Source organism: Eucalyptus grandis, chromosome 1 (genome assembly GCF_016545825.1).
Source record: "Eucalyptus grandis isolate ANBG69807.140 chromosome 1, ASM1654582v1, whole genome shotgun sequence".
Classification (NCBI taxonomy): Eukaryota; Viridiplantae; Streptophyta; class Magnoliopsida; order Myrtales; family Myrtaceae; genus Eucalyptus; species Eucalyptus grandis.
The window spans coordinates 10,981,751-11,001,422 of NC_052612.1; the positions used below are offsets into that span (position 1 = coordinate 10,981,751).

The 19,672-nt window shown below is 41.7% G+C and overlaps 2 protein-coding genes and 1 pseudogene across 2 annotated transcripts; all 3 read left to right on the forward strand.

Annotated features, from left to right (window-relative positions):
* The first annotated feature begins 4,220 nt into the window (after positions 1–4,220).
* Positions 4,221–5,829, forward strand: LOC104433880 (anthocyanidin 3-O-glucosyltransferase 2). The gene is given in 2 exon segments (XM_039307478.1): positions 4,221–4,662; positions 4,665–5,829. Coding segments are annotated over 2 exon segments (1,446 nt in total). The 5' UTR covers positions 4,221–4,325; the 3' UTR covers positions 5,774–5,829.
* Positions 5,830–7,237: 1,408 nt separating this feature from the next.
* On the forward strand, positions 7,238–8,574 carry LOC104454480 (anthocyanidin 3-O-glucosyltransferase 1-like). The gene is made up of 2 exons (XM_039316535.1): positions 7,238–7,467; positions 8,229–8,574. Exons 1-2 carry the CDS (start codon positions 7,238–7,240, stop codon positions 8,572–8,574), a joined length of 576 nt encoding a protein of 191 aa, XP_039172469.1.
* A 9,228-nt stretch (positions 8,575–17,802) lies between these two features.
* LOC120291166 lies at positions 17,803–19,424 on the forward strand (annotated as a pseudogene).
* Positions 19,425–19,672: the final 248 nt, after the last annotated feature.

Below are 19,672 nucleotides of genomic sequence, written 5' to 3' on the forward strand. Positions count from 1 at the left end.
ATTACTACAAGTGATCAATGATATAACGCTGAGGATTCAAAACGACTTTGCTTAATGCTTATCTTGGTTATTTCATTGAGTGTCTTAGTAAACCAAAGTGACCGCGGATGTAATGCTAAGGATGGAAAACGACGTTGCCCAATGCTTATCTTGACTTTGTCATCGAGTGTTCTTTTCGAATACTATATGACCAGGATATCGACATAGTTTGAACCTTTAGCGAATCTTGGTATCCCATGACAAACACAACGGAAACGTCCAGAGGAGATGTCCTGATTTCGTGGGTGTGGGCGTAGTTTGCAAAGAAGTCATTTCAAATTTCCTTGAATTTGAATGGCTGAAATATCAAGTGTAAACATGAATCCTTGTTAGTCTCTTATTATCGTTTAAGTAATGCTAGAGATATAAAAACTCATGTACTAGAAACAGTAAGTGCTCATCTAAACCGGGTCATTCTTCACCACGATTCTAATGAAATTGTACTATCACATCAAGCTCCAAAGTTAGTAAACATTTCAAACCCCATTTTTTTGGCATTGGGATCAAACCACTAGGCTATTTGGACTATTTTCGTTGGGTTCCAAAGAAAAAATTGTTTTTGTCTATTAAAAGAAGCAAATTGTTTTTTTCATTCAGTGGACCCTAAAAAACAACCGAAAAACATTCAAATCATTTGAATCACAGCCTTCGTTTTATGGGCACTCGTTCCTGTCGTCGCCACTATTAGTAATGTTTCCGGGTCCATTGGTTCAAACAAATATGATACTTCCCATCACGCTTCCGCATGATATGCATCTTTTCTTTCTTTCCTTTTTGTGTGGAGAGCGATTTATCTCGCTGGTAGGCTTTTTGTTATTCGTAAAATTCTTTGTGATGCAGAAGAAAAGTGATTAATACTTTTGATAAAGTAAATGGTAACTATATAAATTTGGGTTAATACTATAAAAACCCTAAATTGACACATTTGTGGTAAATTTATCCTAAATTAATATACATTTATGAAAAATTTACCCCTATGTTAGTTTTGGTTAAATTGAATTAATATTAGGGAAAATCACAAATGAGTACATCGACGATAAATGGATAATAAAACTCCAAACAAATATATCTATCTATTGTCACGTGTCATCTAACTCAGTAATTTCGTGGTAAAAATTAACTAGAGTGAACAAAGGATAAATTTGTTACATGTATACCAATTTGAGTTTTTTTTTTTGGTGGTATTACGCCTATAATTTTTCACACCTTAGGTTTCTAATGACCAAAAAAAAAAAAAAAAAAACACCTTAGGTTTCTAGATAGATAGCATATCTTGCATATGCCTGTGTGGAAACAACAATGTCAACTATAGCTTATACATACAATGGGAAAATTATTCCAAAAGTCTTAAATCTATTATATTTTTATCAATTTAGTCATAAACATTTTAATCAAACCATTTGATTAAATGTTCTACCAATTGAGTCCATCTAGCCAATTTTGACCTAAAATCACTAATATGAATAGCAAGCATCCTACAAAGCATGTGCCACACGCGATTAATTTTTAATATTTTTTTTAAATCATTTATTTATATTTCCTTTTCCTTTCTTCTCTTTTCATTCTTTACTTTTACCTTTTCTTTTCTTTTCTTTTTTCTTCCTTTCTCCATTTTTCCCTCATTGGTCATCGTTGGGCCTTGTTGATGCCCGGCAACCTCTGTCGGCCTCATGCAAGGGCCGCCCTCGTCCTCACCAGCCCAAGCTTGGGCATGGCCCTTGGTCGAGGCTGGTAGGGTGACCCTTGCTTGAGGTCAATGAATGGACAACAGAAGGAAAAATGGAAAAAAGAAAAAGAAAAAACAAAGGGAAGAGAAGAGGAATAAAAAGTAACAAGACAAAAAAAAAAAAAAAAAAAAGTAAAGAAGGAAAATAGAAGAAAAGTAAAAAGAAACAAACAAAATAAAATTTTTAAAAAATTTATTAAAATATTATTAAAATTTATCTATGTTAATATCGGTTGTGTCACATAGAATGAATATGTCAATGATTTTTGGTTAAAATTGACCAGATTGACTTAATCGACAAAATGTAAAAAATGTTTATGACTCAATTGGTATAAGTAAAATCTTTAGAACTAAATTGGCAAACTTACAATAGATTTAGGATTTTTTGGACAATTTTCCTTATTATTGTTATTATTTTTGGTTGAAATATATTTGTATTCATGGCTTAAAATTTATATATGAGAGGTACATAAACTTTCATGGTAAAGCAAATTGAAATAGAGGAAAGGCCATAACACCACAAACATAGCCAAATCCCAACAATAAGGAGGATCAACAAAATACCAATAGGGTTAAGCATACACTAGTTCCAAAAGAACTAATTTGTCAAGCAAAATTATTGGTAGCCAATCATTAGATCTTGTATTGTTGTTAGTGATGAATACATACCGGAAATTTCTTCTCCTATAACTACGGGGTTGCCATTTGGCGATGTGAACCTAGGTTCGGCTTCCTCTACACCATTGTTGTACAGAGACAATCAAAATAGGTTATAAACACAGATTTAACCTTTGGAAAAGCAAATCTTCATAATTTTATGAGATGCCTGAGCTCCTGCGGTCATCATTAAAACTGGAGGCAGAGGATCTGTACATGGATAGAGTATGGGGGTATCGAATCCTCGAAAATGTTATTCAAAATTGGTTAAATAAATAGAGATCTAACCTTTGGAAAAGCAAATCTTCATAGTTTAATGAGATGCTAGAGCTCCTGGGGTCATCATTAAAATTGGAGGAAGAGAACTCGTACATGGATAGAGTATGGAGGTATCGAATTCTCGAAAATATTATTAAACTCCTAGATCTAAATCGGAAGAGAAAAACTTATAAGTTTAGAACTAAATTTGAAGAGTTCCAACTCTCAAATCTAGAAGTAGATTAGGAGATCATAGCTCCAAGATCTAGATCGAGAGAGAAAAAAGAGGAAAAGTACAAAAAAAGCTAAAAGAAAATAAAAACAAATGGAGGGGAGGTGAGACAAGCTCAAACCCTACCCATGGTTGAAGGTGAAAGAAGACAATCAAAATAGAAGAGAGTAAAAGACTTTTCTGTCCTCAAGCAACAACCTCTAATATAAGTGCTGGAAAAGGAAATGATTGAACAAAATAAATAGAATGAGGGGATGATTTGGTCACCAAATTTATGTGGTTTAGGAGGTGAGACCTACTCCACGGTAAAGAATAGTAAAGGATTCCGATCAAACGATGTAACGGAGATTATTATCATAATTGAGTCACTCAAATATTCTTGATACTTTTCACCTATTAATTACACCAACTAATTCACAAAATGTTTAGTTTCACACACTTCCTCACGAAAACAATATCTTGATTTCATAAAATAAAAAAAAAAAAAAATCCACAAATCTTCACAAGATTTATTTGCTTAAGCGTACAATCTCTTGAATGCGATTCTTGAATACACCAAGCCGCAATCTCCAAATCAGATACTCGAATATCTCGCCGCTCGGGAAAATTTGCGCGGTACACGTCAGGAATGGCTTGGATTCGTGCCCTCTTCCTCAACCAAGAAGACATACGTAACGAATTCTAGGGGATATGTATATTCATCCACCGCCCGGAGAAGCTTAAAATTTGGATCCCTCATGAAGGCCACGCCAAGTGGGAACGGAAAACAAAGTCCAATCGGGACTTTTCTTCTTCTTTTTTTCTGATTCTTCTTTTTTCTTTTCACATTGCCGTGGTCGGGCTCTACACATTTTTATCCGATCGGGTTTCGTTCAGCAGGTTCGAACTCGTGATATATTCTAATAGAAAGTGAAAAAAAGGGACATTTTACAAATTAATTTCCTAAACCAAACGTAGTCGGCCTTGTGGATGAGAAATTTATACAATAGATGTTGCTCGAGCGTAAATCACGCAGAGGATCGAATCTTGCAGCTCTTTCCTTTCCAGAGTATTATTGTCTGGGTTGGTGTCAGACTAGTCCTCGAGTTGACTCGCAACCAGCAAAGCCATGACGTCATTTCCCTTCTTGATGCCCAAGCATCTCGCTGCTTTCTCTTCTTTTCGAGTTCCATCCGTTCAAAGGACGACAAATGCATCACGAAATATAATAAACAAAAGCAAATAATGCAAATTAATGAAAGACCAAAATGCCGCGAGAAGTCGTATTTAAACGGGGATCTTCCCCACCTCACAGTCACATCCCAACACCAGTGATAATCAACATAAGCAGCCTCAAGCTTCATCACCGCCTCTTCCAACCGCAAAACCTTCGAAGCACTCGCTTGTGCTCCGGAGAAAATCAACTACGTCGCGATGGCCTACGCTGAGCTTGTGCTCGTCCCAACCCCCGGCATGGGCCATCTCGTATCAATGGTCGAGATGGCCAAGCTCCTTGTCGACCGCAACCCCCGCCTATCTATCACCGTCCTCATCATGAAGCTTCCGATCGACTCCGAAGTCGACTCTTACACGAGCTCACTTGCCACCTCCATGGATGCCACCCGCATCCGCTTCGTCCACCTCCCGCGTGTGAACTCAGACCCCGAGATCTCCTCGGGCACTTTTCTCGCCCACTTTATGGAAAGCAACAAGCCCCACGTCAAGCAGGCTGTCGCCGACCTCGCCGAGTCGGCTGGCTCGATCCGGCAGCTCGGGGGTTCGTTATCGACATGTTCTGTAGCACCATGATCGAGCTGGCGGACGAGTTTGGAGTCCCGTCCTACGTCTTCTTTACGTCGAGCGCAGCATTCCTTGGGCTAATGTTACACCTCCAGTCGCTCCAAGACGAGCAGCACATGGACATAACCAAATTCAAGGACTCAGACACTGAGCTCGACTTTCCGAGTTTCACGAACCCGTTGCCGGCCAAGGTCTTGCCGTCCGTGGTTCTGATAAAGGAGGCGGTCCAACCATTCCTGGAGCATGCCAAGAGGATAAGAGCGGTCAAGGGAATTATCATTAACACGTTCGATGAGCTCGAACCACACGCAGTGGGGTCCTTGGCCAGCCTCGGGGCGCCCACGGTGTATTCCGTGGGGCCTATATTGAATTTGAAGGGAGAGACTAAAACGAAGGCTGATGGTGGTGGCCGGGGCGACGATATCATGAAGTGGCTCAACGAGCAGCCGCCGTCGTCGGTGGTTTTCTTGTGCTTTGGGAGTGGGGGGAGCTTTGGCGAGGACCAGGTGAAGGAAATTGCCTACGCGCTGGAACGGAGTGGGCACCGCTTCCTATGGTCCCTACGACGGCCGCCACCAAAGGGCAAGTTTGATTTACCACGTGACTACACGGACCCCGCGGAGGTCTTGCCGGAGGGGTTCCTTGAACGGACGGCCGGTGTTGGAAAAGTGATTGGGTGGGCCCCGCAAAACGCGGTCCTGGCCCACCCAGCAGTCGGGGGGTTCGTGTCGCACTGCGGATGGAACTCCACCCTTGAGAGCATTTGGTTCGGCGTGGCGGTGGCCACGTGGCCCCTATATGCAGAGCAACAGTTCAACGCATTCGAGCTGGTGGCAGAGCAAGGCCTTGCGGTGGAGATCAAGATGGACTACAGGAGGGATTTTAGGATGGAGAGCGACTTTATTGTGACAGCAGACGAAATAGAGGGCGGAATAAAGAAATTAATGGAGGACGCTAGCAGCGAGACGTGGAAGAAGGTGAAAGATGTGAGTGAGAAGAGTAGGAAGGCGTTGATGGAGGGTGGCTCTTCTCATTTGGCTTTGGGTCATTTGGTTGATGACATCTTGAATAATATGCCTTGATTAAGGTGACTCCAATTGTTGGAATCTTTAGCATTTTAGGTGTATCCATGTTGAATTAAAAAAGGTGACTCTCATAGTACTAGATCAATTTGTACTCTTATCGTGGAAATCTAGCACATGCAGTCAATGTAAAAGTAATTTTTATGTGTAGTCTTATCCACTCTCGATCTAATAATTAATAAGAGGTTCGCTAGTTAAAATCCTGAAATTGAGGTTTGATCAGAATGTTTGCACAAAGTTTTATTTACTTTAATGGTGTATGCTCTAATATTTCATTTTAAATACACGGACATTTTGAGTGGTTGAGATTTTTATTGCATTTTTTAGACAAGCCTCAAAGTGCATGAATGGTGCGAAAGTTCTTGTGTGAAAAATTTGCCTAACAAGTGCATCGTGGACCGTTGAATTTGTCTGAGTTTTTTTGTGAGATCTCAGTGATGACTTAAGTCGCTTAAATATCATTTGTTAATCGAAATTATGGACTAGAATGGTCCCATCCCATTGTCTGGTTGCATTGGTGTGTGAATGCAACTATTCCGTTTGTCCTTTTCTTGTCCCATTTTGTGCATTGCTTGGGAAAGTCTGTCTGTCTGTCTGTCTGTCGTTGACAAGTCTTCCTCACGTGTGGAGCACATCTCCTTGATGTCTCCGAATAACCTTATATTCTTGATCCTCGGCCTACTTTGGTCGGTCGGTCCCACAGTTCATTCATGATTTTCTATCCAATGCATAATTTAACATGCGTTAAACTTGAAAATTTGATAATTTAACCGAATTTAAATATATCCACTGTCGAGAGAGTATGAATTTATTTTGTGAAATGTCAACAAGCAAAGTTATTTTTTTGGGAATTCAAACAATTCTAGCGAATCAAATTTATGGTTATCTAGCGGATCGATGACCTGAATTTGTGAACAAAGACTATTTGGTATTTTGTATGAATATAGTATCATGAAATTCGCCTTATTCGTGAGCATCAGTCCTCACTTGCATCATCGACTCGTGGGGCATGTTGGGTTGATTTTCCTTTGAAAATACTGGGCGAATTTACACTACGAATCACCACGAGTAACCCGGGATCTAACCCTAAGGATTGAAAGTTGACTTTGCTTAATGCTTATCTTGACTATTTCATAGAGTGTTCTTAGTAAACTACAGCGACCGTCGATGTAATGTAAAGGATTAGAAACGACTTTGCACAAACCTTATCTTGACCATATCATGGATTGCCGGCCAAGCTTATCTTAGCCAGTGAGCTGCACTTCCTGAGTTTCACGAATCCATTACCGGCCAAGGTTTTACCCACCCTGCTTCTGATGAAGGACGCAGTCCGAATGTTCCTAGAGCACGCCAGGAGGATGAGAGCAACCAATAGCATTGTCGTAAATACGTCGACAAGCTCGATTCGCATGTGGTGAGGTCCTCGGGGCGCCCACAGTGTATCCCGCAGGGCCCATACTACATATGGATGGTGAGACTAAAGAGAAGGCTAATGGTGGCCGCGGCGGTGATGGCATCGTTGAGTGGCTTGGTGAGCAACCACCTTCATCAGTGGTTTTCCTATGCTTAGGGAGCAGGGGTAGCTTCGGTGACGATCAGGTGAAGGAGATGTCCTGCGCACTGGAGCGGGGTGGGCACTGCTTCCTAGTGGTCCCTACGGCTGCCGTCGCCAAACGGCAAAAATTGGTAGCTCTGTGATTACGAGGACTTCACAGAGGTCTTGCCTGAGGGGTTCCTAGACTGAGGGCCCGTTTGGTTTGGCTTTTGGGGAATGCCATTGGGAGAATGCAAATATCTTTGAGGGAAAGGGGCTTTTGGAAATGTTAGACCGTTTGGTAAATTTTAGCATTGAAATGCAACTTAGCATAAACACCGTTTGGCAAAATTTACATTTGGAATTAGCTTTGGTTATTTTTTATTTTTTTAAAAATCTGAAATCAAATTCCGGCGGCCGGCCACCGCCGGACGGCCAGATCTGGCCGTCGCCGGACCGCCAGATCTGGCCTCACCTGGTCGCATGGCTCGTGCGAGACCAGGCGACGCCGGCTGAGGTCCGCGCGACCTCAGGCGAGGCTTCTCGGCGGCCAGATCGCGGCTGAGCGCCGCCTTTGGCAATGAAGAAGACGAACGGCGAAGAAGAAGCGAACGGCGGAGGAGACGATGAACAGTGACGCGATGAACAGTAAAATCGCATGTCCGGAATGCCGAATGCTCAAAGCTGGTCCCCCCGGCATTCAGCTTTCAGCATTTAAAATGCCCACATTTCGCAAATGGGCATTCAAAAGCCTTTGCCAAATACCCAAAATTTTCCCAAGGGGCTTTGGGGGCCCAAAGCCCCTTGGGAATGCCCAACCAAACACCCCCTGAATGTCCGGCATCAGGAAAGTGATTGGCTGGGCCCTGCAAGCTGCAGTCTTGGCCTACCCCGCAATCGGGGGTTCGTGTCGCACTGCAGATGGAACTCCAACCTCGAGAGCATATGGTTTGATGTGGCGATGGTTATGTGGCCCCTGTACGAGGAGCAACAGTTCAATGCTTTTGAGCTAGTGGCAGAGCTGGACCTCGCAACGAAAATAAAGATGGACTACGGGAGAGATCTCAGGATAGAGTGTGACATCGTGATGGCAGACAAAATAGAGGCCGGAATTAGGAAGTTAATGAAGGAGGCAGGTGGCGAGAGGCAGAAGAAGGTGAAGGAGGTCAGCAAGAAGAGTCAGAAGGCGTTGGTCGAGGGTGACTCCTCTTACTTGCCTCTCGGGTCGGTTAATGGAGGACATCTTGAACAATACGCCATGACTTAGATGACTACGATGGCTACAGTGGTTGGAATCCTTTGCGTGCTTGGAGTATTCCTTTCACCAGCTGGAGATCATGAAAGTGACCAGACAGCACAATTGAGTAAAGAAATCACACCGTGACGAGCATGATCCTCAGCCTAATTCAAACGAGTTGTCTCAGCAAGGATTAAAAAATTCCCAAGACATCATCATCATCATTATCATGATCTTGAGAATTTTGAACTCTCGTCATCTTGAATAATTTGCCTTGATTGGCTCGCGCGATCATTGTTTGGCTTGAATTTCCAAGTACTTGTTGCGTGTGCTCTCCACCACCCTCCCCCTCTTACGGATGTCCAGGATGTTTCTTTTTTGGGGCACTTACAGCTATGTGCTAATTATTCACCTCTCATCGACTAGTGAGGAAATATTTTTCTCTTTGAATACATTGGGTGGTTATTGTTGGTAAAATATGTCTTCGAAATGGGTTGAACAATAAAATCGGATCGAGTAAAAACAACTCGGACTTTGAGGCGTGATATCACTTTCTTTAAGGATTTATTTGCCCCACAACGTTGCTAATGGTCACCGCAAAAATCCTCCGAGGATACAACAAAGTCTCGGATGAGAATACTAAATAGCAATTCTAGTATTTCTCCAAGGTCTCTCTAAGAAACAATCGAAAAATTGACTGCTGTTTTTTCAGAAAGAGGACTCGAAAATGACAACACACTTTCTTTCCGAAAATGACAAGTATATATATGAAACAGTATTGCAACTCTTCGTGAAAATTGCGAACAAACACGTCTTTAGAAAATTGTTCGGATAAACCAATGCGACTCTTCGGAAAAAGTCGAAAAACGAACAATTGCAATCATTCGGATAAATTAAAACCGAATAAGTAATTTTCCAAAGGTTGTATTGAAAAGACACAAATAAAATTCGGAATAATTTTTTAAATAGAATTTCGAATTTAAAAGGCAACCTTTGAAATAAAAGCAAGGGATTAATGCTAATTAAACCGCTAAGTGCGCCAAATAATCGCGCAATTATCCGCGCACCCGCACACGGGTATGGTGGGGTCTAGCCCCACCTAATCACTCCTTTAACTACAAAAGGGAAATTCCTCATTAATAAACTAATCCTCCTGCTCCCACCTTTTCTATGTGGGACAAAGTAAAGGCACTCATTTTGTTTTAACAAACAAAATTCCAACAGTTATTGCTTTGGCGACAAGTTAAAACTTTTGTTGCCAAAAGGTTTTTATTGTTGGAACCAAAAAAATAATGACAACTTTGAAAATTTAGAATGAGTGTACAAGTTGGAGGAAGAAATTGTTCTTAGAATACTTTTCTAGTGGCTTCTTGTGTATGACACACCCTCACATCCAATATAATAGCAGAACACCTAAATTATAATAAAGATGAAGACAAATATCCCACACTTATTATCCCAAGGACAAAATGTCAACAACAAGAAAACACAATCATTAAATGGGCCAAATTTCATGAAGTCTTCACTCCTTCTAACAACGTTAAAATTTCAAGCTCTACGATCAAAAAACAAATAAGAGCTTCTATTTTCCTTATGATAGCATTTACTCCTTGTTGAATAGTAGAGGGTCTACCCAAACATAGTCCACCATAAATCATGCTGATTTCCTTTTGTCTTCAATCATCTTTGGACACCCATCATAAGTCAAGACATCCTTCGAAGAATACTAACAAAAAAATCCATAGCTCAATAATCAACAGGCTCAAATCTTCACCAATCAATTTTATATTACTCTAATAGCATCCTTTATAATTGATTTTTGAAATCAACAACATCGAGCATCATCTTTAATTTTTTGAACAAATTCCCCTTCAATGATTTCGTCAAAATATCTGTAATTTGATCTTCTAATCTAGAAATTAAGTTCAATGCTACTATCTTTGACTCACTCACGGATATAGTGATACTTGATATCGATATATTTGCTCTTACCATGAAAAAACTAGATTCTTGGCTAGCCGACTTATTATCACACATTATTTTGACAAGACCTGTTTGTTCATATTTTAATTCACACATCATCCTATGAAGCCAAATCACTTGAAAATATCATTAGAATACTTTTGCTATGAAATAAATGCCATCATTTGTTGCTTTACTTATGACTAGTACATAAGGATTTATAAAGACAAAAAGAAGGGAATTGAGAAAAAGGACGAAAGAGTTAATGTTTTTATAAACATTTTTATAGGACTTGTGAATTAAATAATGGTAAAATCACTTTGAATCGTTCTATTAATTAACTATAACTTATTGTGTCGCTTAATAAACTGATTTTAATTGACTCTTGATGTTCTTAAAATATTGCTTATTGATGAACAACGGTTAGTTGTAAAGGGACGAGAAAGGCATTGTTGAGAAAGGAAGGAATGAATCGCCAGACATAACCGATTTTATATTCTTTTCGTCTTGACAAAAAGGTACAAGTAGCATTAGGTGTACATGGATTTATTTCATAAAACCAATTTAGCGACGTGACAAATCCTAAGCTGGATCGAGTCTTGAATGGAATTTATATTAAAGCACCTTAAGATAAAATTTTTTCCTCAGTCGACAATTCCCACAAAAAAAAAAAAAAAAAAAAGGTATAAAAACTCATTAAGATATTGGACGAAGTGTGGGATTCGCGCACGTTATGCATTTTGGACGATGGGCATTGATTGCGTCTAAGATGGATCGCGTGTTGCAACCATCTCTCTGCCTTCTCTTATATTCAAGTTCCGTGCAAATGAAGAAAGACAAAATTCCGAGCAAAAAATGGCAAAAGATGCCGACAGCAGACGTATAAATGTCAGAAGATCAAAGGAAAGTATGCGGAAGAAGAAATAGGAGAAAAGTTGTATTCTCTCTATTGAATGTAATCTGTGCACAATACATTGTATTTAATTACAAAGAAAGAAATAATAAAGGAAAATAATTATCCCCTATCTTTCTAAACCTAAGATAGATAATATTACATATCAATTTAGAATTGGATATGATTTGCTAAGTCATATCTTCCAACACTCCCCCTCAAGCTGGTGGCTTGTAGATGTCCAAGACTCCAAGCTTGTTTAGAAGATATGCATGTTGTCTTTGACAAAGAGGTTTAGTGAATATATCTGCTGGTTGCTCTGAGGTTCTGATCCCTCTTGTTTCGACTACTCCTTCTTGAATCTTTTATCGAGTAAAGTGACAATCAACTTCTATGTGTTTTGTCTTCTCATGCAATACAGGATTTGCTGCAAGTTTGAGTGCTGAATCATTGTCACAAAAGAGTGTAGTCAATCCTTCAACTCGTGCCCTGAGATCCTGAAGTAAACCCCTTAACCAAACTATTTCACAGACAATCTTGGCCATGGACCAATACTCGGCTTTAGCTGAAGATAGAGATACAGTAGACTTCTTCTTTGTCTTCCATGAAAGTAATGATTCCCCAAATTTGATATAGAATCCGATAATGGATCTCCTGCTCATAGGACATGTGGCATAATCTACATCACAGTAAGCCGTCATTTCCATGTTGCATTTTCGAGAAAGGAGTATCCCTAGGCCTGGACATGTCTTTAAGTATCTCATGATCTTCAAGGCTGCATTCATGTGAGATTGCTTTGGACTGTGCATAAATTGACTAAGAGTCTGCACTGCATAGCAGATGTCTGGCCTAGTCATAGTGAGATATATAAGTTTCCCTACAAGTCTCTGATATCCCGACGGATCTTTTAATAACGGATCATCGAAATATGCCAGTATCATAGTCGACATATGTCAGCTTAGCATTTTGCTCAATAGGAATAATGGCTGGTCTACAGCCTAACAGTCCTGTTTTTGATATGATTTCCATTATGAATTTCTACTGACTGAGAGAGATTCTTTGATCTGAACGAGCTATCTCAATTCCAAGAAAATATTTAGGTGACCCTAAATCTTTGATATGGAAGGTGGAATGTAGATGTACTTTAAGTTTCTTCACAGCAGAATCATCATTTCCCATGATAAGTATGTCATCAACATAAATCATCAAGTAAATAGATGACATACTTTTTGTCCAAGTGAATAGAGCATAGTCATATTTGGACTGCTTGAATCTAGCAGTCATAAGTGCATTAGTAAACTTGGCACACCATTGTTGAGAGGCTTGCTTTAGTCCATAAAGAGATTTATGGAGATGACATACCTTAGACTCCCCCTGTCTCCGTAATCCTGGTGAAAGATCCATGTAGATTTCTTCATCCAGATCACCATGTAAAAAAGCATTATGCATATCCATTTGATGCAATGGGCAGTCATGAAAGGCAGCAATTGATAAGAAAGATCGAACCGTGACATCCTTTGCAATAGGCGAAAAAGTTTCATGGTAGTCAAAACCTTCTCGTTGTGTGAATCATTTGGCCACCAATCGCGCCTTACATCTCTCTACAGAACCATTTGCCATGTACTTGATCTTGAAAACCCACTTACATCCAATGGGTTTGCAATGAGTAGGCATTGGCACGACATCCCAAGTATGATTTTCTGTCAAAGCATGTAACTCGGCCTCCATGGCCTTTTGCCAATGAGGATTGTCTTTGGCCTCATTATAGCTAGAAGGTTCTCGTTCTTCATAAATACGACTCATGCAACATAGATATTCTGGTGATATCCTATCGAATGAGATGTAAGACGAGAGAGGATAACGAGTACCTGATAATCTGGAAGAACCACATATGTAATCCTTTGTCCAAGCTGGTGGCCGTGCAACTCGACTAGAACGTCGTGTAGGCTCTTGTTGCAATGAGGAAGACTCTTCTATAACAGGGCTTGGTGCTAGAAGTTCTACGAACTGTGCTGGTTCTTCTATATAAGGTTCTTCAGTGGAATGACTTGTAGATGTCTCAATAGGCAATGTAGGCAATTGACTAGTTGGTCTTGGTGGAGAAGTAGCAATAAATGTTCCTCCCGAAAGTAAATCCTCTTCCAATAAGAATCTTGAATTGGCTGTCTTCTCATCTTCAGATAAAGAAACAACAGTTTGGAAGGGAAAAATATTATCATGGAAAACAACGTCTCTGCTCATGAGAAATTCTCCTGTGGATGGTGTGTAAATCCGATATCTCTTTTTTAAGGTGGGATACCCCATGAATATACATTCACTAGCACGTGGTGCCATCTTATCCCTGTGTCCCACTGTAGTTACATAACAAAGACACCCAAAAACTCTAAGATGACTCAGATTCGGTTTCCTTCCATACAACACCTCAAATGGTGTCTTCCCTTGCAGAATGCGTGATGGCATGTGATTAATCAAATATGCTGCTGTGATCACACAATCTTCCCAAAAATTCTCGGGAATAGATGCTTGAAACTTAAGAGCACGTGCTACTTCTAAGAGGTGATGATGTTTCCTCTCAACAACACCATTTTGCTGTGGTGTATAAGTGCAAGAACTCTCATGCAAGATTCCATTCAATGAAAATAAAGAAGCACATTCACCATTGAAGAACTCTCTTCCATTATCAGTTCTAATGCGACGGATTGTTTTTCCAAACTGATTTTTGGATAAGGAAAAAAATGTCCTTAGATAGGAAATGACTTGATTCTTGGATTGCATGAGAAATATCCATGTTGCACGAGAAAAATCATCAACAATTGTGAGGAAATATTGCGATCCATCACGATGCACGGTATGGTAGGGTCCCCAAACATTAGCATGGATTAATGAAAAAATGCCATCTACTCTAGAACTACTATTTGGGAAAAGGAGTACATGTCTGTTTTGCCAAAGGACAGATAGGACACTAAGGACAAGGAAATTTAGCACTATGTCCCAATCTTTTATGATAAATAAAATTTTTGTCATTGATAACATGGTTACATAATGATTTATTGAATTCAATAGAAGACAATTTAGAATTGCTGGGAAAATCCATCCAAAAATAGAGTCCTTGATAAGCTTTACCCAAGCCCATCAGTTTGCCAGGCGAAAGGGCCTGAAAGAAACAATTATCGGGAGTGAATAGGACATGGCATGAATTTTCTTTAGAAGCTCGATTAACTAATATTAGGTTGAATTGGAAGTCAGGCAAATATAGCACATTTCGAAGTGTAATTAGGGGACTAAGATTCACAGTGCCGGTTATGGCAACTTGTGTGGAATTTCCATTTGGAAGTTGCACTGATATAGGAAAAGATAATATCTTGATTTTGGAAAGGAAGCCCTTATCACAGACAATGTGATCACTAGCACCTAAATCTATAATCCATGCATTTTTCGAAATTGAATTCATCAAGAAATAAGATGTAGCTGTGAAACTCCCAGCTTTATCAGAGGCATCCAACCTTTTTAAAGCTCCCATCAATTCCTGACACTGCTCATAGATAATCGATCTTTCTGTTGGCTGACCCGACACTTGAAAAACTTGTGAAGATTTCCCTTTTTCTTTTTCTCCAGGTTTCCCATGTAATTTCCAACAATTGTCAATTGTATGGTGCGCACATTTACAATAGTCACAATATAATTTACCTCTTCCTTTTTGACCATTGTTTTTTGCAGTTGAATGAAATCTGTTGTCGGGCTGAAAAGCTTGGGCCGAAGTTGGCCCATATGACCCTTCTAATCCAGTGGGTTGAAATCCGCGTGCACTTTCTGGTCCATAAACATTTGCTCGGGGCCCATTGATTCCACGTGGCCCATCTGCTCCAGCGAAGCTGCTCCGTGGGCCATCTAAGAATGGCCCTATCGAAATAATATGGGAGCCGTCTGATTGTTCAACAAAATCGGAGCCGTCCATTTGCTCACCAAAATTAGGGCTAGGGTTTCTCAACCCCACATTCGCCCCATTTCGTCCTCCGACTCTTGGGTTCCTCTGTGGAGAGCGAAAATGGCCTCTTGCGGCCAGAGCCATCGCCTCGCTCCCCTTTCCATAGGTTGCCGTCTTCTGTTGGCTCTCCTCCTGGACGGCAAGCTGATAGATTCGGCCAAGGTTTGGCATAGGATCCATGGTTAGGATCTGGGATCGAAACGAAAGGTATGTCTCGTTTAAGATTAGGAGGAACCTAATCGCCTTCTCTCTTTCATGCATGATCTTGTACTGTTGTAGAATGGGTTCGGGCCAGTTGAATTTTTCTTCGGTTGATTCCATCTCATTCCACAGTGCCGACAGTTTGTTATAGACTGTCGCGATACTCATATTGCCCTGTTTCAGATCTGAAATTTGCTGTGTAATGGAAAAGATCTTGATTTGATCTAGCTTTCCATACATTTCCTTAATGTTATCCCACATCTCTTTCGTATCTTCTGTCGGGGGAAGCCCTGCTGCCACTTCAGTTGTGATATAGTTCCCAATCCAAGTTCTGACGAGTTGATTACACTTTTTTCCAAAATCGAGCCATTCGCTCATCGGTCGGAACCGGAATGGTTCCGTCGAGAAAACCCTCTTTATCCTTTGTTACCAGGGCACGCCGGAGCTCGCTTGACCAAGTCGCGTAATTGTCTGGACCCGTTAATTGATGACTGATGAGTTTCAGTTCTGGTCCGTCGACATTCGTCGTGTAAAGAGGGTCGCCAGGCTCCGGCCGTCCTCCGGCAGCAAGGATTGGATATGGAAAGAAACCAGGTGAAGTCGGGTAGGTATTCGCCCCTACATTCGGAGTATTTGACCTGTTTCCTCGATCCGCATTGAAAAAATTCGGGTAAGGATTCGTTCCCCCTGATTCGCCTGATCCGCCCGTCTGCTCCGGGCCGAAGGTAGAGCCTGCCCCACTGTTGGTTGGTGGGCCTCCATTGGTCCGCAAGCTGCTTTGGTAGCCCGGCTGTGATGTATATGGGTTTGTCCCATGGATCCATGGATACGGCATCCACTGGTAAGGATGGCCCAAGAAGGGCTGCCCCAGATTGAACTAAGCCGGAAAAGTCTGCCATTGCACGTGTTGAGGCTGGATCTGGTTTTGACTGAGTTGTTGTTCAGCCATAGTCGTCACGACAGTTGAATCTGGATTGTGCATAGTCTGTGGCGTCGCATCTCTTGCTGGCTGGTCATTTGATTTGGAGGTGAGGGCTTTTGATTTGTTCATTGTAGCAAAGAAAAATTTGAAAGGAGTTGATTCCTTTCAGTAACTGTTTTGTAGGTTACAGTTCCTCAAGGCAATCAAGATGGAAGCAAAAGCTATGCCAGAATCGTTAGAGGCTCTGATACCATGTCAGAAGATCAAAGGAAAGTATGCAAAAGAAGAAATAGGAGAAAAGTTGTATTCTCTCTATTGAATGTAATCTGTGCACAATACATTGTATTTAATTACAAAGAAAGAAATAATAAAGGAAAATAATTATCCCCTATCATTCTAAACCTAAGATAGACAATTTTACATATCAATTTACAATTTGATATGATTTGCTAAATCATATCTTCCAACAATAAAACCAGGAATCTTCCAACAATAAAACCAGGAATCTTCCGCTTCTCAAAACACGACGCACATAATAATCAACAAAAGAGGGCCCCAGCCTTCTACAACTACGAATCGTCCGCTCCTCAAAACACCGTACATAATAATCAATAGAAGAGGCCCCCATCCTCATCGACTGAACTTCAAAACACTCGCAGAAATTTCAAAATCCTCACTTGAGCACGGGAGATAATCGCGATGGCCGATGCCGAGCTCCTGTTCATCCCATCCCCTGGTATGGGCCATCTCGTAGCAATGGTCGGACATAGCCGATTTTTTATATTCTTCTTGTCTTGACAAGAAGGGACAAGTAGCATTAGGTGTACGTGGATTTATTTTATAAAATCGATGTGACAAATCGTAAGCTGGATCGAGTCTTATATGTAATTTATATTCAAGCACCTTAAGATAAATTTTTGTCCTCAGTCGACAATTCCCATAAAAAGTAAGGTATAAAATCTCATTAAGATGGATCGTGTCTTATATGTAATTTATATTCAAGCACCTTAAGATAAATTTTTGTCCTCAGTCGACAATTCCCATAAAAAGTAAGGTATAAAATCTCATTAAGATGGATCGTGTCTTGCAACCATCTCTCTGCCTTCTCTTATATTCGAGTTCCGTGCAAATGAAGAAACGAAAAATTCCGAGCAAAAAATGGTAAAAGATGCCGACAGAAGGCGTATCTTCCGCTTCTCACAACACGACGCACATAATAATCAACAGAAGAGGGCCCCAGCCTTCTACAACTACGAATCGTCCGCTCCTCAAAACACCGTACTCAATAATCAATAGAAGAGGCCCCCATCCTCATCGACTGAACTTCGAAACACTCGCAGAACTTTCAAAATCCTCACTTGAGCACGGGAGATAATCGCGATGGCCGATGCCGAGCTCCTGTTCATCCCAACCCCTGGCATGGGCCATCTCGTAGCAATGGTCGAGATGGCCAAGCTCATCGTTGACCGTGACCCCCGCCTCTTTGTCACCGTCCTCGTCATGAAGTTTCCCTTCGACTCTGACGTCGACTCGTACACAAATTCCCTCGCCACCTCCATGGCTGCCTCTCGCCTCCGCTTCATCCACCTCCCGCGCGAGAATGCCAACCCGGATTTCTCCTCAGGCTAATTCATCGCCAACTTCGTGGAAAGCAACAAGGCCCGTGTTAAGTGGGCCATTGCCGAGCTCGCTGACTCAGCCGGCTCAACCGGGCGCCTAGCTGGGTTCGTCCTCGACATGTTCTGCACCACCATGATTGACCTGGCGGACGAGCTTGGAGTCCCGTCCTATGTCTTGTTTACATCGAGCGCTGCATTCCTCGGCATGATGCTGCACCTCCAGTCGCTGCAAGACGAGTACCATGTGGACATAACCGAATACAAGGACTCCGCCGCCGAGCTGGACTGCCCGAGTTTGACGAACCCCTTGCCAGCCAAGGTCTTACCTCCCCTGGTTCTGACGAAGGAGACCGTCCGACCGTTCCTGGGGCACGCCAAGAGGATGAGAGCGGCCAAGGGAATTATTGTAAATACGTTCGAGGAGCTCGAACCGTATGCGCTGAGGTCCTTGGCGGGCCTTGGTGCGCCCGCGGTGTACCCCTTGGGGCCCATCCTGAATCTGAAGGGTGAGACTAAAACAAAGGCCTGCGGTGGCCACCAAGGCAATGACATCATGGAGTGGCTCGACGAGCAACCGCCTTCATCGGTGGTTTTCCTGTGCTTCGGGAGCATGGGGAGCTTAGGCGAGGAGCAGGTGAAGGAGATGGCCTGCGCGTTGGAGCGAAGTGGGCATCGCTTTTTATGGTCCCTACGACGGCCACCTCCAAAGGGCAAGGTTTGGTTCCCAAGTGAGTTAATGGACCCTACTGAGGTCTTGCCCGAGGGGTTCTTGGACCGGACGGCCACTATCGGGAAAGTGATTGGATGGGCTCCACAAGTTGCCGTCCTGGCCCATCCAGCAATCGGGGGATTCGTGTCGCATTGCGGATGGAACTCCACCCTAGAAAGCATATGATTTGGTGTGGCGATGGCCACATTGCCCCTCTCCGGGGAGCAATAATTTAATGCGTTCGAATTGGTGGTGGAGCTGGGCCTTGCAGTGGAGATCAAGATGGACCATCAGAGGCATCCTCGAAGGGATCCCCGCATGGAGAGTGATTTCGTGGTGACAGCAGACGTAATAGAGGGTGTAATAAAGAAGTTAATGGAGGAGGTCGACAGTGACAGGAGGAAGAAGGTGAATGAGGCGAGTGAGAAGAGTAGGATGGCGGTGATTGAGGGTGGCTCTTCTTACTTGTCTTTGGGTTGTTTGATTGAGGACATCTTGAATAATATGCCTTAATTTAGGTGACCGCAATGGTTTAGCAGTTCTGGTCTATGCCTGTTGAATAAAAGAAGTTGCTTTCGTTGTACTAGATCAATTGGTCCTCGTTAAAGTTGGCTTACCAGGGAAATTTCTGATAAATCTGCCGTTACATGGAGGGAATCTTCTGGCATGCGATATAATATAATTTTTTTTTTATCTGCCAACAAATCAAAAGGGAATAAGCCCCGCCCATATAAAATTTTATTTACTCTAGTGTAATATGCTCCAATGATTTATTTTAAAATACGTATGCATTTTTGAATGATTTAGAATGTCAATTGCATATTTTCCAGTACAACAC

Excerpts from the sequence above, each read along its gene's own strand:
- LOC104454480 (XM_039316535.1), top strand. The coding sequence starts at position 7,238 with ATGGATGGTGAGACTAAAGAGAAGGCTAATGGTGGCCGCGGCGGTGAT. Across the intron at positions 7,468-8,228 it reads CGGCAAAAATTGGTAGCTCT|ATGGAACTCCAACCTCGAGA; the intron begins GTGATTACGAGG and ends GTCGCACTGCAG.